Genomic DNA, 22,812 nt, shown 5'->3' with positions numbered 1-22,812 from the left:
GCGTGCGTGCGTGCGTGCGTGCGTGCGTGCGTGCGTGCGTGCGTGCGTGCGTGTGTAGTCGCATCTCAATTTTTCTTACAAACGCAGGAAAATAAGCATTAATTTCTGTCACAGTACCAATCATTGGTTATTGTGTAATAATTTTAATTTTTATTAAACAATTTTATCATTTTGACTATTTGTATTTTATAATTATTATTAAAACTGCATTCCGTTAATACTATATTTATTAAATTAATTAAATACAATGTTATTTATTATTATGTTGTATTTAATTTATAAAATTCTAGTAAAATTGTAAGTTACAATAGAGAATGCATCTTTTTTTAACTTTATAGGTTGTACAGGAGTACGAAAGAGCTGTCATATTTCGATTAGGACGTCTTCTATCAGGCGGTGCTAAAGGTCCCGGTAAGAAATTAACACTATTACATTAATCAATTTGTTAAAAAAACTATGTAGGGGAAAGGGGGATTAGATGACAAAGATAACGAACAGTTAATTTTTTTAAGTTATTAATAAATGAAGAACAGATACTTAACTCATTAAAGACTTTAGGTAATAATATATAATCTAATATAGTTTGAATTTAATCCGATCACAAAAGTATTATATTATAGATATTATATTAAGAAATGTGTTTTTGATGCACTCGCATGTAATTTTGTGGTATTTGTATGTAAGGAATAACATAGTTATAGTAAATACTCTCATTTTTTAAATAAAATCGCAATATTGTGTAGCTAGAGGCGAACAAAGTAGATTTTAGAATTTGGATGTCTTCAAGTTTTATCGAGATGAGCATTTAACCTTGTTTATTATTTAATAAATAAATATTTGGCAATAAAATCTTCATGTAGTGATAGAGTAAGGTCGTACTAATAGAAAAATACGGGATATGTTGAATTGTTTAATTATAGAAGTTAGATTTGATGATCGTAAAGCTATAAGGCGTGAAAATCGTAATATGAGATACCCAGGTATTCCTAATATGAAATATTAGGAATGCTCCTATGTTATAGTGAAAATCGTTGCTAAAATATAAATGTTATTGTATAATAATAAAAAAGACAACCGGTATGAACGTCGAGTGCCTATATCTGCGATGCTTGATTCCAACTGAAAACAAGTTCTAAGTATAATCTATTGTATGCTCATTTTTCGCGCACGCTGGCTATGTTTGTTCGTATTTTAGAAACATTAAATAAAGTTGTTTAATTGTAATATTGATATACTTTCCGTTTTACTATCGATTTTTCGGGACATCTCATATTAGGAGCACAATCTTTTCATTTTGTGTTTTGCTCACTTTTTACATTTCTTTAATTTAAAAAAAAATGGCATTTTAATTAAATTTTAGGTAACGTTATCTTAAAGCTTATTAAATTCCTTTCAAAATGATCTATCATTTTTTTTAATTCTGCTTATAGACTTCTAGCATTTACCCAAAATGAATTCGATATCTCATAATAGGGACCTTTCCTCTAGTATTTATAACTCTACACGGTAAAAATATTGTGTTGGAAACGATCCACTCACGTTCTTGCTAACAGTTTATGTTGAATTTTTTAACATATTCGAGTTATGTTAATTTAACATAATGTGATTATGTTGATCGAAGATATTGTGTTAAATTAATATAATATTTATTAGTATCAAAATGACACAATTTATGAGTAAGTAAACAAGTAACATAAAAGTGATGTATTTTAAAATATAAATTCTAAGATAATGAAATATGTGTTAATTTAACACATCATAAATGTTAATTATACTGAACAAATACACCTCCACAGTTTGTTTACAGACTGTATTAATATTATCTTTTTTATGATCATTTTTTTTATACAATATCTGTGTTTTCCATCATATTTATTTTATGTTAAATAAATACAAAAATTTGAGTGGATCGTTTGGGACGTGTCAAACGTGTTATATTTGACACAAATTTCTCAACTATGTATGCTATTATATTATGAGAAAAAGTTCTAAATTTTTCGTACTTGCTAACTAAAATTGAAAATTATAAAATTAGATAATTTGATTCGTATTTACGATACTTTTTCTACAGCTCATCCTATTTTAAATATGTTATGCAACGTGTATGAGCGCTTCAATATGTTACGTACGATTTGTTGTCGATTATACATCGAAGTAATTAAACTGTTCACTTATAGGAATCTTTTTCATCCTGCCATGTGTGGACAACTACGCCCGCGTCGATTTGCGAACGCGAACATATGACGTACCCCCGCAAGAGGTAATTGCACGCAATCCTTATTATAATAATTCTTACTATAATAATCGTAACTTGAATTTCATTTGGATATTATTGGACATTATTTGTATCAATATATATTCTTTAGAAAATATACCACCTTGATCAAAAGTTCCCGGAATTACCACCAGGTGATGCTCTGAGTCAGCTGATTTGAGTTCTGTTTTTTTTGGTTAGGTTGCCACATCTATCATTGACATTTCCACCAAATTTTATCGCCATAGCTTGACATTTGTAAAAGTTACGCCGTCTTGAGTACATCTAGTACATCTGGAGTTGAATTTGCAACATCCGTGAATTTTTGACCAAGAACGAAACGAATACATCCAACAGCCATTGAATTCACCCGATATGGCTCCCTGTAATTTTTTTCTGTTCGATCGAGTCAAAAAACCACGGATGTTGCAAATTCAACTCCATTTTTAAAACTGTAAAAAATCGAAAACCGTGCAGAGGTAGATGTACTCAAGACGGCGTAACTGTTACAAATGTCAAGCTATGGCGATAAAATTTGGTGGAAATGTCAATGATAGATGTGGCAACCTAACCAAAAAAATAGAACTCAAATCAACTGACTCAGAGCATCACCTGGTGGTAATTCCGGGAACTTTTTGATCAAAGTGGTAAGATTGGTGCGGGGTCCTTTAAATTTTGTTCTATTTTAACAAACTTACAGTTTCTTGTATTTTAACCTCCGTAGCGCTATAAACTTTTGTTTCAATTTATTATATTTTAAAAACATATTGATGTATACATATATAATTATCCATTTATATTAGGTTTTGACAAAGGATAGCGTTACGGTATCCGTTGATGCAGTAGTTTACTACCGTGTTAATAACGCTACCATTTCGATTGCGAATGTGGAGAACGCTCATCATAGTACAAGGTTACTGGCTCAAACGACTTTAAGGAATACCATGGGGACGCGACCACTTCATGAAATATTGAGTGAGCGGGAGACAATCTCCGGAAACATGCAGGTATAAGAAAAATTTAGGTACAATTATGCACGCTATGTATCCTAAGGGAAAAAAAATATTAATCATTTTGAAAAAGAAAAAATATACGTCAAGTTCATAAAAGGTAACGAATATTACATTCTTCTTAACGGATACGAAATAAATACAATTAGCAAAGTATTTCATTACATAAGACACATAAGATGGACTGAAAGTGATTAAAGTAGTCAACTATTGTAGTGAAGAAAAAAACTTTGTGTGTCCGGGTCATATTAAAACGCAATATTCTAGAATCAATATATTTCCGTAATACAGAAATTATTTGCATATATCATGTCCTTGAATATTCTTCGATCCTGGAATTATACTAGAATTTTATATATTCCCGCAAATTTCTGGAAAATCTCTGAAATTTCAGAGCTGGCCTGGAGTTTATCATTTTTTCATTTTGAAAAAATCGAAGCGAAAAAAAAAAAGAAATAATAAAAGGAAAAATTGTATTTGGACATAAATCTTCCTCTACAGCACGAAATATTGCAGCAATATTATTTTAGAAGATTGCAATATTTCATAAAACATTGCTGCAACAATAGTCCTATGTTTGCAAAAATAAAATATTGTTGCAATATTTAGAGAAATATTGCATACATATTGCTATAACATTATGCAATATTTTAATAATTATTCTGGTTTTATTAATTGTTAACATATTATTGTTTAGCATCGTATTTAAAAATACATACAATAAAGTTATGATCAAAAAATATTCGGGGGCCTAGAAAACATATTCAAAAAAGGTTGGGAATCTCCAGGAGATTCGCTAACTCAATTTGCGTATTCTTTCTTATAGAACTCCTGAATGTTTCCTCCTTACGAGAGGCGTATAATACTCTCATAAGGAGAAAACACGGCGAGGCTGCGTAGGTATTTATTTTCATCCGATTATTTATTTTCACCTTATTATTATGTTCAATTATTGACCTATATATTACTTAATTTAATTAAAAAAAAAAAGGGTTTTAAAGCACGAAATTTCTACTTTCAAATGGTTACTATATATTGTTTTAATTTATGTGAGTTTTTTTGTAATTTTTACATACTTATAGAAAACTACGAGCGGAAAAAAATGAAAAATTTTCTTTTTACTTTGTAGATGTGTCGCGTGCCCAAAAAAATTTGAGCAAATTTTCTACTATACATCGTGAAAGTTTGAAGCGTTCCCTACAAAATCGTTTTTTAAAAATGTTTCTACGATTTGTTTGTTCCTGAGTTACTCGCGGATTAAGTAAAAAGGAACATTCTGACTTTATTGCTCGTTATTCCGTTAAAAATCATCGTATCGCAATTAAAAATACAGATTCTTAAAGCTGAAATGTTGCTCTATCAAGTGATGTAATTACTAATTTTTTAAAAATAGAATATAAGGGTTGCTAAAAAAAGTCTTTTTATCAACTCGCGTAAAGGGATTTTTTCCTAATCCAATAATTTATAATAAAGTTTAGTATAATAGTAAAACCATGAATATAAGCAGACACAGGATGTGCATGCGTAAAATTATTTTATTAAAAATTCGATAGACGTTTCGACCTCAGTTTTGAGTTATCCTCAGTACATAATTGACGTATTGTGAAATTACATAAGACGGTAACATAAATTGTGCGTTAAGAATTTCAATTTTATGTATAAAAAATCCAACGGTAAAATTTTCGAACGTCTTAGTATCTGGCAGGACACTTAGATTAGTGAGTCAATCAATAAAAGCTATCCCATCTAACGCTAAATATTCACAGAAAGTTCGATTCGTATTACCAATGTACTGAATGTTCCGGAACAGTAAAAAAATCGTCATAGAATGTGCAAATGTCGATGAAATATTCAGAACATTGTATAAATATTCTTTGTATATTTCACGAAAATCGCTAGCGAGAGAGCAATACACATCTCTGCCGACAGAGGGCGACGTCGAAGAGCATTTACTCGTAAACAGTAGTGCACGATGGTATATACAGATGTCGCTATCGCTCTCCATTAGTATACAAAATAAGTTACTTATCAAACTACCCTTGTAGAAAGTTTGTTTAATTAATGCAGAATGTATATATAGTGCTGTATCGAGTGGAGATGACAGATATCTTAACCTCTAAAATGTCGAACTTCAACGCTTAATATCTCGGTTCACGAGGTTGATCATCGCATTTTTTTGTCAAATTCTTTCATTTTGAGTGAAAACGCGTCGAATAAGTACATTTTTATTAAAATTCTAGAATAGGACCAGTATTCTAAATAATTACCCTGAGTAAATTTTAATCAAAAGTTTATCAGTGTCAAAACTCCAGATAAAGCTAGCGGTAACATCGCGAATTTATCCAGATAACAAAATGCCCGCACAGTGATATCATGGTGCGGATTGTGATGCACGGTTTGGGCGCTTCTCAGTGAGAAATGACAATGGAATCGACATCGAATCGACGTCGAAATCATCGAATCGACGTCAATCAAAGACATACGAAATCGACGTCGATTTGACGTCAATTTGACGTCGATTCCATTGTCATTTCTCACTGGGTTATCACCACACATACGCATCCTCATATAAGATTCATATTGGTCGCACGCGTGCTACTAATATGAGGACGTGTGTCTTTGATTCACAGATATGTAGGTATTCTCATCCGCCATTTTGGTTCCACTTGATTGATAGGTTATAAAACGTATCGATTCAGTGTATTTTTATCAAAATTTGAGGTAAGTGCGGGTTCTTCTTAATGTTTACCTTTGCCACTAATCGTACTATGACCTGAAAATCAAGTGGAACCAAAATGGCGAATAAGAATATATATCTAGTGCCTTAATCCACATGTGACTCACATGACCCGCAAGAGTGACGTTGCACGCATATATATTTCATATTGCTCGCATACTGCATGCATAGCAGCTGTAGTGGCTTAACGGCTACATTAACGTCTGCATTATAGGCGGAAGAGGGAAGGGGGGCAAGGAGTATTTGACGTTATTATTATTATTACTATTACTTATATATTTTAGATCATGCCCCCCTTGGAAAAAATCCTTCGGATATCCATACTATAGTCTGTTCTACAATATGGGACTGTAAGATATAAGTAGTAAAAAATTGACCCATCATAGTCGAATATGAAAAAAATATGTGCGTGATACTCACGGCGTGATTGCATAATGCGATTCATTGCGTTCGCACGCGTACCCCCATCACGTAGTGCGGCAGAATGACATTCATTGTGTGAGCCAGTGTTACCAGATCTGAGCCGCGCAACGCCACATAAACAAAAATTCGAGCGACGTACGTGTGCGCTCGGCGTTTCGGCTATTGGGCGAGCGAGAATCGTACAGCGAGAGGGAGTTGTTCCTACTGCGCCCGAAGGTAGCCGAAACGCCGAGCGCACACGTACGTCGCTCGGCTTTTGTGTGCGTGGCGTTGCGCGGCTCAGATCTAGTGCCATTGGTGAGGGCACGGTATGATATGCACGCATGAAGGCAATATGAGCACGCACGAATGTTATCTGAGTAACAGCTGCACGAACGTATACCCAGTGACGTTTACACTTCAAGCGACCCGGTTCATATCTTTTATGCTTGGCGTTGAGACGCTACTGCGTCACTTGTATTATATATTAATAACATTTTGACGATTTTCTATGTTAGGTTGCCCTAGACGAAGCGACTGATACGTGGGGAATAAAAGTGGAACGAGTCGAAATGTAAGTATATAAATTGCCTATTTTGTAGCAGTAACGACGTATTCAATGAAATATAACTTTTTTTATGTGGCGATTGTGGCATAGAGTACAGTGCGGCTGCTTTCTATGCCGAAGATCCAGGGTTCAAATTCAACCAGCATACAAAAATTTGATTTGATTACACTGGGAACGCAATGGCAAACCACCGAGAGTATATTTGCCGCTGCCGTCCGGAACCGGCGTTAAAAAAACTGTAGGCCCCATATATCAGACATATATACAGGGTGATTCAGAATAACCCCGTGTCCTTGCAAAGACGTGTTCCTGACTGAATTCTGAGACGATTTTTCCTCTACGAAAATTTTATCTGACGCTTACTTTTTGAGTTATTAAAGGATAAAGTTACCGAATTACAGGTCGTGTACAGAAGGTAAGCAGGGGCGGCGCACTCACCGCGCACTGACTACAAGGGGCACTCGTTCAACCATCTAAGGACATAGAGTTATTATGTTTCACATAATAAATGTCCGCGCGCGCACACACACGCACACACACACGCACACACTCTCTCTCTCTCTTTCTCTGTCACTTACCTTGCAGAGATTCGTTTTATTTATACGTCGTAACTTGACGGATGAATTTTCTCGAGTTAAAATGTTGCTTCTACGTTGAACCATAGTTTTAGGACGTACGAGTATGTAGCTGATCTAAAGATTTATAATTAGGACGTATGTAGACTCTAAAGATGGTAAGTCAGGCTGCGACTCTAGAGGCTACATTGGCTACAGCGTGCTAGAAAAGCAGGCATTATTGGTTAATTTGACATTACGAATGTCAAAATGTGTGCTTCGAGATTATTCACGCGCTGAATCATAAGGTTTGTTCGCGACGCGAACCTTCTTTAGTCTAGCTTACCACCTTTAGTCAACAATTACAAGAGGCCGATAAATCAGATTTCTATCATGTTACTCTGAATTCTGTCCGTTCCGTAAAACCTAAACCTGGTCGATTGTTGGCATCGAACTCGGTCTTCGCGTCGGACCACATCGGGTTGTGTATGTAACGTGTTTCTTATTTCTAGTGATTTCGAGTTGAATAATTAATCGGTACTAATTAATAATAGTAAATCGATAGAATAGTTCGTAAATCGTTCTTCGTAAACCATTCTTGTAGTATCGACTCGGGTATCGGTCAAGTGCGCGAATAAATCAGTGAGTGTTACAATTCTTCAGCTTTAAAACTTTTAAAGCTACTTGCTTTAAAAGAAAAACAAACTCCTGTTTCATTACTTGACATTAATTTGTCACATGGAAACGTGAAGTGTCTTTGTATTGCTTTTCCACGGTCGTGACGCGAGTCGAAATTTTAGTCCTATTTTGAATTTCTTCCAACTTCAATTAAACCTTATAAACCTGTTTTGATACTTGAATAATAGGATTTTAATATTACTTAATCTTCTGCAGTTTCTATTTAGAAAACTTCTTTTGAACTTAAAAATAGGAAATTTTCCAATAACTGCCAACAGGCTTAACGTAGAAGCTTAATTCATTAGTTTAGAACCTGTTATCAATCTCTAGAGTCTACATACGTTCTAATTATAAATCTTTAGAACAGCTACATACTCGTACGTTCTAAAACTATGATTCAACGTAGAAGCAACATTTTAACTCGGGGAAATTTATCCGTCAAGTTACGACGTATAAAGAAAACGAATCTCTGCAAGGTGAGAGAGAGAGAGAGAGAGAGAGCGCGCGCGCGCGCGTGGGCATTTATTATGTGAAACATAATAACTCTATGTCCTTAGACGGCTGAACGAGTGCCCCTTGTGGTCGCTCGCGTCAGACGGTGAGTGCGCCGCCCCTGCTTACCCTCTATACGCGACCTGTGATTCGGTAACTTTATCCTTTAATAACTCAAAAAGTAAGCGTCGGATGAAATTTTCGTAGAGAAAAAAATCATCTCAGAATTCAGTCAGGAACACGTCTTTGCAAGGACACGGGGTTATTCTGAATCACCCTGTATAATATCTAATATAGTTGTATATATGCCTGCGTATGTTTATGCGCGTGCGCATGTAATGGTGATGATAATGGCAATTTTATAAAAATTTGCATAACAACAATAAGAATAATAATAAGTTATAATTTTTTAAATTTTACAGCAAAGATGTACGACTACCTGTTCAACTACAACGAGCTATGGCGGCGGAAGCCGAAGCTGCACGTGAAGCACGCGCTAAGGTAAGACAATGTATAATATAAAAAAGAGGTAATTGTGCATATTAGGAGCGGTCGCATAGATTTCAATGACCTTGACATATGTTGTTAAGGTCATGATTCCGAGTCACCCTCAATACATTTTAATCGTTACTCATTATTTATTAAAAAGTTATAGAACAAAAAAGTTTAAGAAATAATATCTTTTCTAATTATTCTATTACATAAAATAAAAATTCTATTTTAAAATAAATCCCTCTCCTGCCTAAGGGCACACGACTTTCCATGAGAAATGAGTTCCATCCCACTTTCTTCCTGTCAAGGGACGATCGACTTTCCACGTGAAGCGAGTTTCACCCCACCTCCTCCTCTATTAAGGAGCTTTCTACGCGAAGTGAGGTCTACATATCTCCTCCCCCTGCCTAGGGGCGCACGACTTTGCACGCGAAACGAGTTCCACTTTACCGCCCCTTCTGCCTAGAGGTGTACGACTTTCTATGCAAAGCGAATCATAAGTAAAGGGGGAGGTTCACTTCACCTCTACTTATGATTCGACTGTCCAGGCTCACCCCGCACTTTCCCTAATTTGACTCCCCTAGACAGGGGGAGAGGTGAGATGAATCTCGCTTTATGTGGAAAGTTGGACGCCCTTTGCAGGGCGTCCCTAGACAGGAGGAGAGGTGGGATGGACTTCTCTTCGCGTAGAAAATTGTAAAATATTATTTAAAGCAGAAAATTCTTGTTTTATATACATTCGTCAACAAAATTATCACATAGATAAATTTATAAAAATTTCGCATAAATTCAAATAAGCGTAACTGCGAAAAATGGTCACATTTAAAAGTTTTTTATTTCATTCTCAAAGGTAAAGTCTGTATTTTACGAAACTTTCAATGGATTTTGAATTTATCCTTACCCTTACCTGGCATCTTTTCAAAAATAAGGACGTGTTTTGTCTTAAGAAATTTGCATAGAAATTTGACGCACTCTATAGGACGGAGTAAATTCTTTTCGCAAATATCATGTCGTAAAGTATGGACTTTTCTCTTACAAATTAAGAAAAAATTAAGCTTTTTATGATTTTTTTTCGAGGAAATACAACCAGGAGATATCAAATTTACCTATGCATTTCATTCAATTACCGTCAGCATTAGCATTACCCGATGCGCACCACGGGCAGTAGTGCCAGATTTTGGCTTGCGCTACCACTTGGTAACGCGTAGTGGGGGAAAAGTGGGGGTAGTTGCCGATAGCTATAGCTTCATAGCAACTACCCCCACTCTTCCCCCACCACGCGTTACCAAGTGGTAGCGCAAGCTAAAATCTGGCACTACTGCGGGGAGGTTGCCTGGTTGGATTTTGCGTGCGTGCGTGTGTGCGTGTATGTGTGTGTGAGCGAGGTGGAGACATGTGAGTATGTTTGCTCTTTAAAATTGTGTTTTTCCGCCTCATCTTCGAATGACCTCTTGTAAACGTGTACCCATATTGATTCAAGCTCTAATTAAAGCCTGAGGAATTTCCCACCATATTCGATTACGATGCAATGCTGCTTCCAGCAGTTTCTGCAAATTTGTTTGCGATTCCTCTAATCTTCGTAGTCTTCTTTATGACATCATATTTATCGTGATGTAGCACAACGCTCGCCAACATACCGCCAGAATTGCAATTAACTTTCTCGAAGAAAACAATATCGAGATGCTACCACATCCACCAATGAGCGCGGATATGAATTCCATTGAACATGTATGGGATATGATGGAAAGAAGACTACAAAGATTATAGGAAGTTATAGGAACCGCCAATAAATATTCAGCAACTGGAAGCAGTATTGCATCGAATATGATGGAAAATTCCTCAGGCTTCAATTAGAGTTTGCATCAATATGCGTGCATGTTTATAAGAGGTCATCCGAAGACGAGGCGGAAGATTCGCAAAATCCGACCAGCAACCTGTCTGTGTGCAGCGGGTAATGCTAATGCTGGCGGTAATTGAATAAAATGCATAGGTAAGTCTGATACACTGTATCTCCTCGAAAAAAATCGTACAAAGCTCAATTTTTTTCTAATTTGTAAGAGAAACGTCCATACTTTATGATGGTTACCATGACATTTACGAAAAAAAATTTACTTCACCCTGTAAAGTGCGTCAAACTATGCAAATTTCTTAAAAAAAAAACACTTCCTTATTTTTTAAAAGATGCCAGATAGGGGTAAGGATAGATTCAAAATCCATTGAAAGCTTCGTAAAGTATAGACTTTTGAGAATGAAAAAAAAACTTTAAATGCGACCATTGTCCGCGGATTTACGCTTATTTGACTTTATGCGAAATTTTGATATAAATTTACTTATACGATAATTTTGTTGACGAGTGTAGTAGAAAAGAGGCATCATTTTTCAAACTTTTTCTGTTAATAACTTTTTAATAAAAGACGAGCGCCAACCAAAACTTGTTGGAAGTTACTCAGAGTAGAAATGCTCGATCTAGGCAAAAGAATCGATTTTTTTAATCGACCTGAATCGCAACCGCGAGTATCGATTCATCAAAGGATTGAATGTCAAAAAATTGACTCGGTAAAAATCGATTTAAAAAATCGAGGCTAATTGCAAATTGCATATTATAGCTCATTTCATAAAAAAAACGATTTGCATATAGCCGGTCACAAAAAGGTTGTAATACTTTATTTTCGATGTATTTCGGAACTCATAATCAGCCTTATTCGTAGAGTGGTTGAACGTAAATGAGTGGATCTGTAAGTAAGAACTAATCGCTCGATGAGCAAGCTACATTCCGAAACTCATGGAAAAAAAAGTGCTACAATCTTTCTGTGACCAGCTGTACACGGAAGATCGATCTCTGAGTCTTAAGAATCGATTCGTTGATTTAATCGGAGCTTAAGAATCAATCTAAAAAATCGAGAATCGAAAGTAAAAGAATCGATTTTCTAAAAAATCGATTTTGAATCGAATATCCCTAACTCAGGGTTATGATCTTGACAACGTATGTCAAGATCAAGATCATCGGCGGTTGCTCCCCGTTTATGCAAATTTACCATTTATTTTAACTATATCCACAATTTCATGATTATTTTACTAGGTGATTGCCGCAGAAGGTGAACAGAAGGCCAGCAGGGCTCTACGGGAGGCATCGGAAGTTATCGGCGATTCACCGGCTGCTTTGCAGCTCCGTTATTTGCAGGTAATATAAATATTGGGTGCCGTCCACTTGGCACTATAAATGCTTTGAAGCATTTCACTGCAGTCTAATCGGAAGAAAGGATTTTACTAATTGATCAATGAAAGAATGCTTTGAAGCATATTTATATTGTCAAATGGATCTTACAAGGATTCACAACTGTCCGGAACCGAACTGATTCTCCATGAAATATGTTGAACGCAAAAATCTAAGAGACACATTTTTTTCTTATATATGCGTTAACTCATGTTTAAGAGTGAAACATCCCTTTGAAAAAAAAAATGGTATTTTTCTTTGAAGCTAAATATCGTCGGAAGTATTATATAAAAGATGGAAAGAAATTTTTTAAACAAAGTTGTACGGTTTCAAGGGTAGGTAGGGTAGACCGGGGACACAAAAGTAACATTTTGACTTTGAAGTATTATAACAGTTAAAATATAATACTTATATTAAAAAAATATGTATCTTTAGATATAGAATTTATTTAGATACAAAATTTTCTTTGGTTTAATTATTTTATGTAACTAGAAAAAGAGTTATGTTTGTTTAAAGACTATGAGGAATTTTGTTACAACCGTTCCAACCCCAGGGACGATAATAACGATTATAACAATAGAGGGGGATAATAGTAGAATTGTATGACTACATTTACCAGAGGTACGTAACACAACACATAAGTCATACTCTTTCTTGCAGCTGCAAGTATGACAAATGGATATCTGGTCCTTCAAAACTTCTTTAAATGTCTGTTTGTATAAAGACACTTCTTTTATAGTTTTTTATAGTTTTTCTCTTCTGTCTTGTGTTTTCTTGTTAATGGGATTCTATGAAGAAAAATACAAATAACATTGTATAAAATAATACTAAAATAAAATCAAGTAAGTTTGGAGATAATTGTAATGTTACAACTGACCCCAGGTATTCATGTACTATTGTCTCCTAATGATATTTTATGATTTATAATAAACTTTTTAAATAAAAATCTAGATAGAAAAATCAACCCAAATGTACAAACCATCAACGCAGATAATCATTAAAACATATTATGATAATATACTATATCTTCATTATAAACAAAAAAAAATTTTAGATTTTGTGCACGCAATAAAACTTACTTGATGCATGAAAAAAGTAATTTTTGCTCCTGCACTCGTGCATGATTCCGCGAGAATCAGCATGTAACGAACGATTCAATGCAGATCTGTCTACATAATTTTATCATGCAGCCGCATACACATATCTATTATAGTTTAAAAAATATTAACGATGTTACTATTGCCCCGTGTTACTTTTGTTCCCGGTCTCCCCTACTTTAAAGTTGAGGGAAAAAAATTAAAAAAATTTTTTTGTTTAAGAAAATTGCCCCCGCCACCCTTAATTTTCTTTAATTTTTCAACATTTTTTACCAAATTAAAGATTATTTTTTTTCAAATTCAATATAAGGGAGATCGGGGATAGTAAATTAATTTTTCGGTTTCGAAGTTTTTACAGACGAAATTAAGAGATTTATCGAAAAAATGAATTCTATACCAGTTACTACATTTGGCTATCTAATAACATTTTAATAATAAGGGGAAACTGATAACTAATATGAAAAAAATGCATTTTTCTAATGCATTCCATCTGGTTCAACTAGCTCCGGGATCGGGGTAAGATGACTAATGGTATGGGGTAATTTGACTAACATTATTAAAATAAAGATTAATGTATATTTTAAGATACATCTTAACTACATATTAACGAAACTTTTATAAAAATGTATTTTAAACACAAACATATTTATAAAACTTTTAAAAATTTATTTTGAACACAAACATATTCATAAAATAAACAACATTTATAACTTTGTACCATGTTATTAGATAAGTAATTTATCTAATCCGAATCGTCATCCGAATTGCAGTGGTAACAAACATAATACGATAAGTTACCCTTTATGCATTTAGAATGTGCCCGCATGTTGCATTTCATGCACTGTATCCACTCTTCTCCTGGAATACTTTTTAAATAACTTTTTGTGCAAACGAGACACATTTCATCATTTGTCTCATTCGAGGATGAAGAATTTAGTTTATTCAGAATCTTCCTTGTAACTTTTTCAACCAAAGGATGTTTTCCTTTACTTGGATTTTCTTTATTTTTTCCTTTTCTTGTTGTCTTGCATTTTCGTTCGATTTCCTTTCTTTCTTGTTGATTCCACTTTTTTTCTTGGATTATCGAGCTTCTGTTTCATGAGTGCATTTTTTTCTGGCGAATCTGTACATATTGCACTAGTACGTTTACGAGTATTAAATAATAACAGAGTTAATTTAAATATTTTAAAAATATTACATATTTAGAAATTCTAACAATGAGTACGTATATGTATACAGTCACAAAGCATATAAAAAACTATACAAATTTTTTACTCAAAACAGTTTTTCATATATCTTATTGTTTCGACAATAATTACTTACGCACATGAGCATAAATAGTGTATATATGGAAGCGTTTATAATTAATTCTCGAAAATGATATATGTTGTAATATAACTATATTATAAATGATTGAAAGAAAATAATCTTTAATTTGGTCAAAAAATTTGAGAAAACTGTAGATGATGGGGGTATTTTATTAAACAAAGAATTAAAACCTCTACGGGGAGAGTATTCTTTCTGAAGTAAACACTTTCAGCAAACTAAGGTCTTCTCTAGCCAAGAAACTATCAAACCTGGTATTCCTAAAACGCTGTAGGGATAATAACATCATTCCGAAGTTCCTGCAACTCAAGGACCACCTAAGAATCCACAAATCCAAAAACATCCTCCATAAAACCAGCCTCATCCTCATCAAAGAACGCATCCACTTCACTAAGTCACAAATTGCCCAGATCTCCCATAAAACTCCACCTGCTCCTATCCGCCACGTTGTGGCATAACATATGGCAAACCCTAGATCGTATTACATACGAACAAGCCATGAAGACCCTTACACAATCCTCTGAAAGAGACAAACAAAAATACATAAACCTTGTTCCCCCCTCATAAAAAATCACAACCCTCCCTACTTAACGTCAAGAACCTATCCAACAAAGACCTATCCCAAGACACTATCTCTGCGCTTGCCAAAGGCCCTAACTTCGCAGTGGCATCTAGAAAGGTTCCAAAAGAAGAGATTATCAGCCAAATAGAGTCAACCATCTACCGACTCCCATCAGAACAAGCAGATAACATCCGCAGACAGATAACCAATATCCTCTCCAAAGTCAAACCGCCTCCACCAAATATCACTAGACAAGAGCGATTGGCCCTCCAAGACCTGAACAGGGCTGAACACAGACATCGTGCTTCCAGCCGACAAAGGCAACACGATAGTAGTCATAAATACATCAGACTACAAGAAAAAGATGAAGAACCTTCTCTCGGACAAAGCATACAAAAAACTTAATAAAGATCCGACTAATCGCACAAAACACCAAGATCCTAGTGGAGAAAAGCAACATTCCCAGTAAAACCAAATCGACATTAAAATTTACAAATCCTCTCCCACCAAGACTATACGGACTACCAAAAATACACAAACCAAACATCTCCCTCAGATCAAGTTGTCAGCGCCATACACTCCCCGACGTATAGCCTATCCCTCTTCCTAGCACAAACACTACAACCCCTCACTGGAAAAACTGAATCACACATCATTAACTCGACGGACTTCATAAGAAAGATCCAAAAGATCCGACTACATCCCACAGACCTGCTTGTAAGTTTCGACGTAGAATCCCTTTTCACACAAGTCCCAATAAAAGACACACTGAACATAATAAAGGCCTCACACAAAGTCCCCTCCGACTTCATCCCGCTAATAGAGAGAGCACTGCTTAACAATCACTTCTCTTACAACAACCAATTTTATGAACAAACTTCAGGAGCGGCAATGGGCTCTCCTACTTCTCCTGTAATCGCCAACATCTTCATGGAGCACTTCGAGAAAGAGGCCCTCAGAAAAACACCCAAAAAGCCAGAAGTTTGGTTCCGCTATGTAGACGACACATTTGTGATATGGAGACATGGCAGAGTAGAACTCCGTAAATTCCTTACTTTCCTCAACAAACAACATCCAAATATCCACTTCACTATGTGTGGATATAGAGGAAAACGGAAAACTCCCCTTCCTAGATGTTCTTGTCTCTAAGAAAGCTGACGGTACCTTAGGCCATCAAGTGTACAGAAAACCAACACACACAGACAGGTACCTACATGCCGAATCGCACCACCACCCAGCACAAAAATAGTCAGCAATTAACTCATTAGTACATAGAGCTTTCACCATCTCTGACAAAGAACATCTACAGACAGAACTCAACCACCTGAAAGTAGCCTTACAAAAAAATGGACACGACAAAAAAGACATAACCAAAATAATATCAATAAACATGCAAACAAGACAACGGTCCCTGACACACAACCACACGAAAGGATACTATCCATCCTTCCATTTGTTAAAGGAACAACAGACTTCATATCAGACGGATCGGCAGGATATTAAACAAACACAACTATCTTCAAACCACCCAAAAAGATAGGACAAATCTTAAGAAATCCTAAAGATCAAAGATCTCCACTCAGCTCGGCAGGAGTATACAAAATACCTTGCTCCTGCGGGCAAGTATACATTGGAGAAACCGGGAGAATGGTCAACTTACGGATAAAAGAACACCAACGTGATGTTAGGTTAAAACACGCCACGCAGTCGGCATTATCAGAATACAACATCGAAACAGGATATCAAATACAGTTTGATAAAACGACCACAATAGTCAACATTATATCATACTTTCCAAGAAAGTATAGAGAAGCCATAGAGATACAACGCCCTAACAATCTAAATACAGATAATGGTTACAACATAAATAAAATATGGAAGACCATTTTACTGAAGATCGACCGACTTCTTCTCCTTCCCTCCACCCACAATTTTTTTCTTCCTCCCCCTACCATTCCAACAAGCAGCGTAATATAAAGGGAATGACCCGAGAGAGCAGCCTAGTATCAGGCTGCTTCTCGCCCTGATGAAGTGGACTGCAAGGTTCACGAAACGTTGGCATTCCAGGAATGGATCTGAACACGGAGAAAACCCGCGAAACGCAAGATTGTCATATAGGAAACACCCGTGGAAGCCTCAAGAATATTATAAAGAATTAAAAAGTTTTTTGTTTGCAACTTTAAAGTACTCTTGAAACCGTACAATTTTTGTGTAAAAAATTTTGGTAATTATGCAGTATAAGGAACTATCCTCCAGTGACCTTGACCTTGACACATCAAGGTTATCAAGATCATCACCCTGAGTGCTTTTCAACAGGTTTTAGCCATCGTACATTATTTATTATAAAGTTATTAACAAAAAATGTTTGAAAAAATAACTCTTTCATTCCCTGCACGCATGTACACAAAAAATTGATTACGATGGCTAAGGGGTTTTTCATCATGAGTTAGCGAACGTATAAAAAAATACATGTATTTTAGAGTTTTGTGTTTAACAACATATTTCATGGAGAATCAAATCGATTCCGAACAGTTGTGAGACGTCCCTTGTTAGCTATTGTTAATCAATTTTTTGTGTACATGTGTGCAGGGAATGGAAGACTTATTTTTTCAAACTTTTTTTATTTGAACCATGCTATTATTTTTACCGTTACTGATAATTATTCACAATAGAGGACTCCTCCCCTAATGACCTTGAGCTTGACGTATGTTCAAGGTCATGACCCTGAGTGACCACAAGTTTTAGTCATCGCTCGTTATTCGTTATAAAGTTATTGACAGTCAAAGTTAGTAATTATTTCTCTTCTTTACATGAAAAGTCAGATAACTCTTGGCAGGGAAAGAGATACGAAGTAGACCAATTATAGAAATACGACATTTCACATGAAGCGAGTTTCATCCCACCTCTTCCTTTGCCAAGGGACGTCCGACAACCCACGTGAAGCGAGTTTCATCCTACCTACCCCAGGAGTGTTTAACTTTCCACGCGAAGCAAGATCTACCTGAATGAAAAATTGTATGCTTCTTGGTAAGCGAGGAGGTGAGGTGGAACTCATTTCATGTATTCACGAACTATTCAGTCGTGCGCCCTTTGGCAGGAGGTAAGTGAGGTAGCATTCGCTTTGCGTTGAAAGTTGTGCGCCCCTAAACAGAGGGAAGGTGGGGTAGAACTCGCTCTGCAAGAAAAGTTGGATGCCCCTTGGCGTTTGGAACTCGCTTCGCGTAGAAAATCGTAAAATATATTTTAAAGCAGAAAATTTCTGTTTTATATAGTAGAAACGAAACATCAATTTTCAATTTTTTTTTTATACTAACTTTTTAACGAATAACGAGCGACGGCTAACTTGTTGGAGGTCACTCAGGGTTATGACCTTGACAACATATGTCAAAGTCAAGATCATTGTTGAGATGTTCCCTAATGTAAATAATTACCCCATTACATTTATGATAATAATTTGATAATGACGTTGCAATTTTTTATGACTATAATTATAACTAACTAAACGCTGAAGTTGCACTAAGATTAGGAAAGTCACTTTGAAGAATAATTTGTCACCATTATGTATTATTTACTGAAAAAAATAATAAGGTACCTGAGCCGAATAAGGCCCAGCACCGAATAAAACCTACTTTTACATTGATTATTTTAAAACTCGTTTTAAGCCCGCATTATATGCTTAAAAGATGTGTCATACGAACTAAATAAAAAGAGATTAAAGAATTGGAATCGGTAGCAACACGTTTGCTTAATATAACAAAAACTTGTGTATATGAGCCATTTTTATAACAATCCGCTGCAAAATTCACCAGTATATAATGTTTCATAATTTATTACAATTTATTATTATGTTATTCAACTTCCTAATTATGGAAAATAACTAATGAATCAATTTTTTTAAATAAGTATAAGTATTTTTTTAAAACAATTTACTTATTAAATAAGGCCTACTTATGTGATTATTATTATAACTATTATATTATTTGTTTGTTATGTGTGGAGTTTACGCCAGAGAATAACGATTTTCAATGCTGCTATTTTTTAAGAAGTCAAAATTGCAAATTCGAATTGCTAGAAATTTCCAAAGATTAAAGAATTAATTATAAACAAAATTAAAGATAATTGTAATATTCAAGAGTAGAGTAGAGTCCGAAGGAATTTCCTTTCTATAATTAATAATTATTTTAAAACTGAAAAAGATAATATTTACTTTCTTTGTTATTTTTAATGTTTTTAATTTGGGCCTTATTATGTTCATACACACACACACACACACACACACACACACACACATATGTAATAAAGCCCAATATCAGAATTTAATAAAACTCTTTTTTCGTTCATTTACACATATTCTACATAAACAATATATTTTTCTTTTTGGAGTGAATGAAATGAAGATTTGATTTCTCACTTAGTTTATTTCAATATCCTCATAAATAAAATTTTAAAAAATAAGTAAAAGTATGTTGAGAAGGGCTACGAACCAAAATAACAAATTTAATATACGCATGCTAATATCAAGATACAAATAGACTACATCGTAACTTACATTGTACCTTAACCATTATATACCATATATGTTTAACATTGATAATGACTCGAACGGGGTCGAAACATCTGTTCATTTTAATGTAGTTTTTTTTTGTATCTTGGCATTAGCACACGTATATTAAATTTGTTATTTTGGCTCGTAGCCCTTCTCAACTAATACTTTTATTTAATTTTATTAGTTGAGCCATATTACATTATTAAAAAAAAATTAGAATAAGTTAGGTAGGCCTTACTCGGCTCAGGTACCTTATAAGTAACTTGTAACACATCGAGGAATTATTTTTCTCGTTACAATAGTAACGAATAAAAGTAACTGTAATAGTTACAAATAAAAGATTTATACTTTTTTCAGTAATGAGATTAAGGAGTGATTTTTTCAACCCGTCACAAAAATACCGTCACAAAAAATTTGCAAATTATCATTACTAAATTTTTATTATAACAAAGTAACAATAAAAAGTAATTGCGTTACAAGTAACGCGTACTTCTATTACCCGCGTGCACTGTGTGTGCATATAATTATTCTGTCAATGCATTGGAAATACACTGGAAAGAATTAGGGAAAAAGTCTTTTTACAAGTTTGAGCATAATTGAAACATATTTTTTTAATTGTTTATAAATTTTTTATTAAACCAAATATATGCCGTTTTGATCGAAATATATGATTTTCGCTCATTTTTAAATTTGATTGAATGCGTCAATATCGTTCAAATCTATGATCAATCTATTTCAAAATGTTGTATGAAACAGCACCTTTCCAACGATATATAACCTAATACGTTACACAATAGTAGTACGTAAAAAATTGACTAGATCTCCATCTGTCGGCTATATATAAAAAGACTTTTTCCTTAACCCAATATTATTATTGGTATATATGTTGAATATTTTATCAATTAAACATTGTTGTCATTTATATCTTTGAACCGTTTCATTTTTGCTCTTTTCTTTTAATTTTAGACACTGAATACAATATCAGCGGAAAAGAACTCTACCATTGTGTTTCCGCTACCAATCGATATGATGACATACTTTATGAAAGCTTTACCGAGGGAATAATTATGTGAAAAAGAGAAAGAAAGAAAGCGTACGTCACGTTTCGTAGGATATAACGACCGAGAAGAAGAATAACAATTTTTCTGAAGCTTTATGAGGAATGTTTGGCGATTTATTCGTATATTTGACATGCTTGCATATTACATCCATAGGCTGTGTTAGGGAAGTGCGCTATCAGTGCTATTACAGTTTGTTCTCTTTTTACTGGCAGTGCAACCATAAAATGAGTGCGATGGACAAACGTACTGTATCAAAATATCAATATACTTAATTACAGGTTTTGATCAATAGCAGTAGCAATAGTTCTTCCAAAGAACTTATTTGTTTCTAGATCTAAGAACTACTTTTTACGCTTCTTTATTCGACGCTGTATTGCACTGCAACTGCCTTATCTCGAGAGCTACAGTAATCGCAGTGGAAATATGGTTATCATTTATGCAGGAATGATGGCAACGTTACCTCATAGAAATAACTCGTTAGCGGTACCGTTCATTTTCCTAAAATGTAATTCGTTATCGTTACTAGTTATTGATTTACAAAAGTAACTCGTTACCGTTACCATCACTCAAAATGAAACGAGTCGTTACTTTTTTGTTACTTTTTTTTCTTGACACAGAATATTATAGCGTTCATTGTAGGATTCAGTGCATAAAATCGTTGTACACAAATCGACATAAAAATGTATGTTTAATAAAAATATAGAAACGAGTTAAACCGCGAAATCCTCAATACATTTTATTATGCTATTCGATAAAATATACTTTAAGCATTTTATCGATTGATAAAATGATATATATATATCATTTTAAATCTGACTGCGGATTATTCATACTAAAATATTATTTATGCTGAAATATTTTCAATAACATTTCAATCATTTTAATTTCTCATTTCAACGATCTTATAGTATATTTAAGAGATTTCAACGATTTATTTCCATCAGGGATGTGTCCATTATTCTATCTTTATTGTCAGGGTGCATTCGAGGAGCACGTTATCAGCGCGTATAATACTATCCTTGTCTCACGTCTAATGGACGATGAAGATAAAATGACACAAATAGCGCTAATAGCATCTCCCCGAATACAGTCTAGATGTAAAACAAGGAAAGAAAGATGCGATAGCGCTAGTAGTACGCTTCCCGAACGCAGCCATAGTATAAATAGACGAAACAATTGCCTCCTTATCTCTATAAAAAAAAATGATGCCAGCGAATTGTGCGACTACATGCGATAACAGGAATGTAATACCATCGATATAGAATGGATTGAGTGCCGCTTTAGACGGCTCGTCGTCTGCACTAAAGTGAGTGGTACAGTTCTCGCAATTAATGCTTTCCAATCCTGTTTTTTTATTGCATGTTACTTTGTTGGTTATTTTGATGTTCACGATTGTACACATACGCACACACAGTTCATATACAGGGTCTCAGAACCACCAAATATTTCATTCGCAGATAGAGCGGACTAAACTGAGTCGAAAAATCCTCTATCATTTTACAATTTTCTCAATAGTTAACGAAATATCACGCTTTAAGATAGCCGAATACGCGTGTCCGCCCGGCCTACTACTGCCAAGTGATGCCTATCGATCGCTTGGCACGCGGGTCACGAGGATGGCCTGGCAAGCAGGCCGTTTGAGTTTTGACGTTCGGCTATCTTTAAAGATTATAATATATCGTTAACTATTTCGACTCAGTTCAGTCCGCTCTGTTTACACAAGAACGCTTTGTCAATAATTGCGAGACACTCTGTATATTAGGATGGGTTGAAAAAAGTGAAGTGTTAATTGGAATCTAATAGTGCGCAATAGTTATTA

At 34.7% G+C, this 22,812-nt stretch overlaps 1 protein-coding gene across 3 annotated transcripts in view; it reads left to right on the top strand.

Moving 5' to 3' along the window:
• Nucleotides 1-21,707, top strand: part of LOC108721757 (band 7 protein AGAP004871) — a 37,377-nt gene extending 15,670 nt beyond the window's left edge. For all 3 annotated transcript variants that reach the window (XM_018446490.1, XM_018446491.1, XM_018446492.1), the window contains 7 exons: nucleotides 339-411; nucleotides 2,178-2,260; nucleotides 3,058-3,261; nucleotides 6,922-6,977; nucleotides 9,118-9,196; nucleotides 12,267-12,368; nucleotides 20,899-21,707. In XM_018446490.1, coding sequence (XP_018301992.1) covers nucleotides 339-411; nucleotides 2,178-2,260; nucleotides 3,058-3,261; nucleotides 6,922-6,977; nucleotides 9,118-9,196; nucleotides 12,267-12,368; nucleotides 20,899-20,997 — 696 coding nt within the window. In that variant the 3' untranslated portion in view covers nucleotides 20,998-21,707. The remainder of the gene's footprint in view (nucleotides 1-338; nucleotides 412-2,177; nucleotides 2,261-3,057; nucleotides 3,262-6,921; nucleotides 6,978-9,117; nucleotides 9,197-12,266; nucleotides 12,369-20,898) is intronic.
• Nucleotides 21,708-22,812: the final 1,105 nt, after the last annotated feature.

Source organism: Mycetomoellerius zeteki, unplaced genomic scaffold (assembly GCF_001594055.1).
Source record: "Mycetomoellerius zeteki isolate Tzet28-1 unplaced genomic scaffold, Tzet1.0 scaffold182, whole genome shotgun sequence".
Classification (NCBI taxonomy): Eukaryota; Metazoa; Arthropoda; class Insecta; order Hymenoptera; family Formicidae; genus Mycetomoellerius; species Mycetomoellerius zeteki.
Note: the sequence above shows the minus strand (reverse complement) of the source record. Positions and strands in the feature narration are given on the sequence as shown.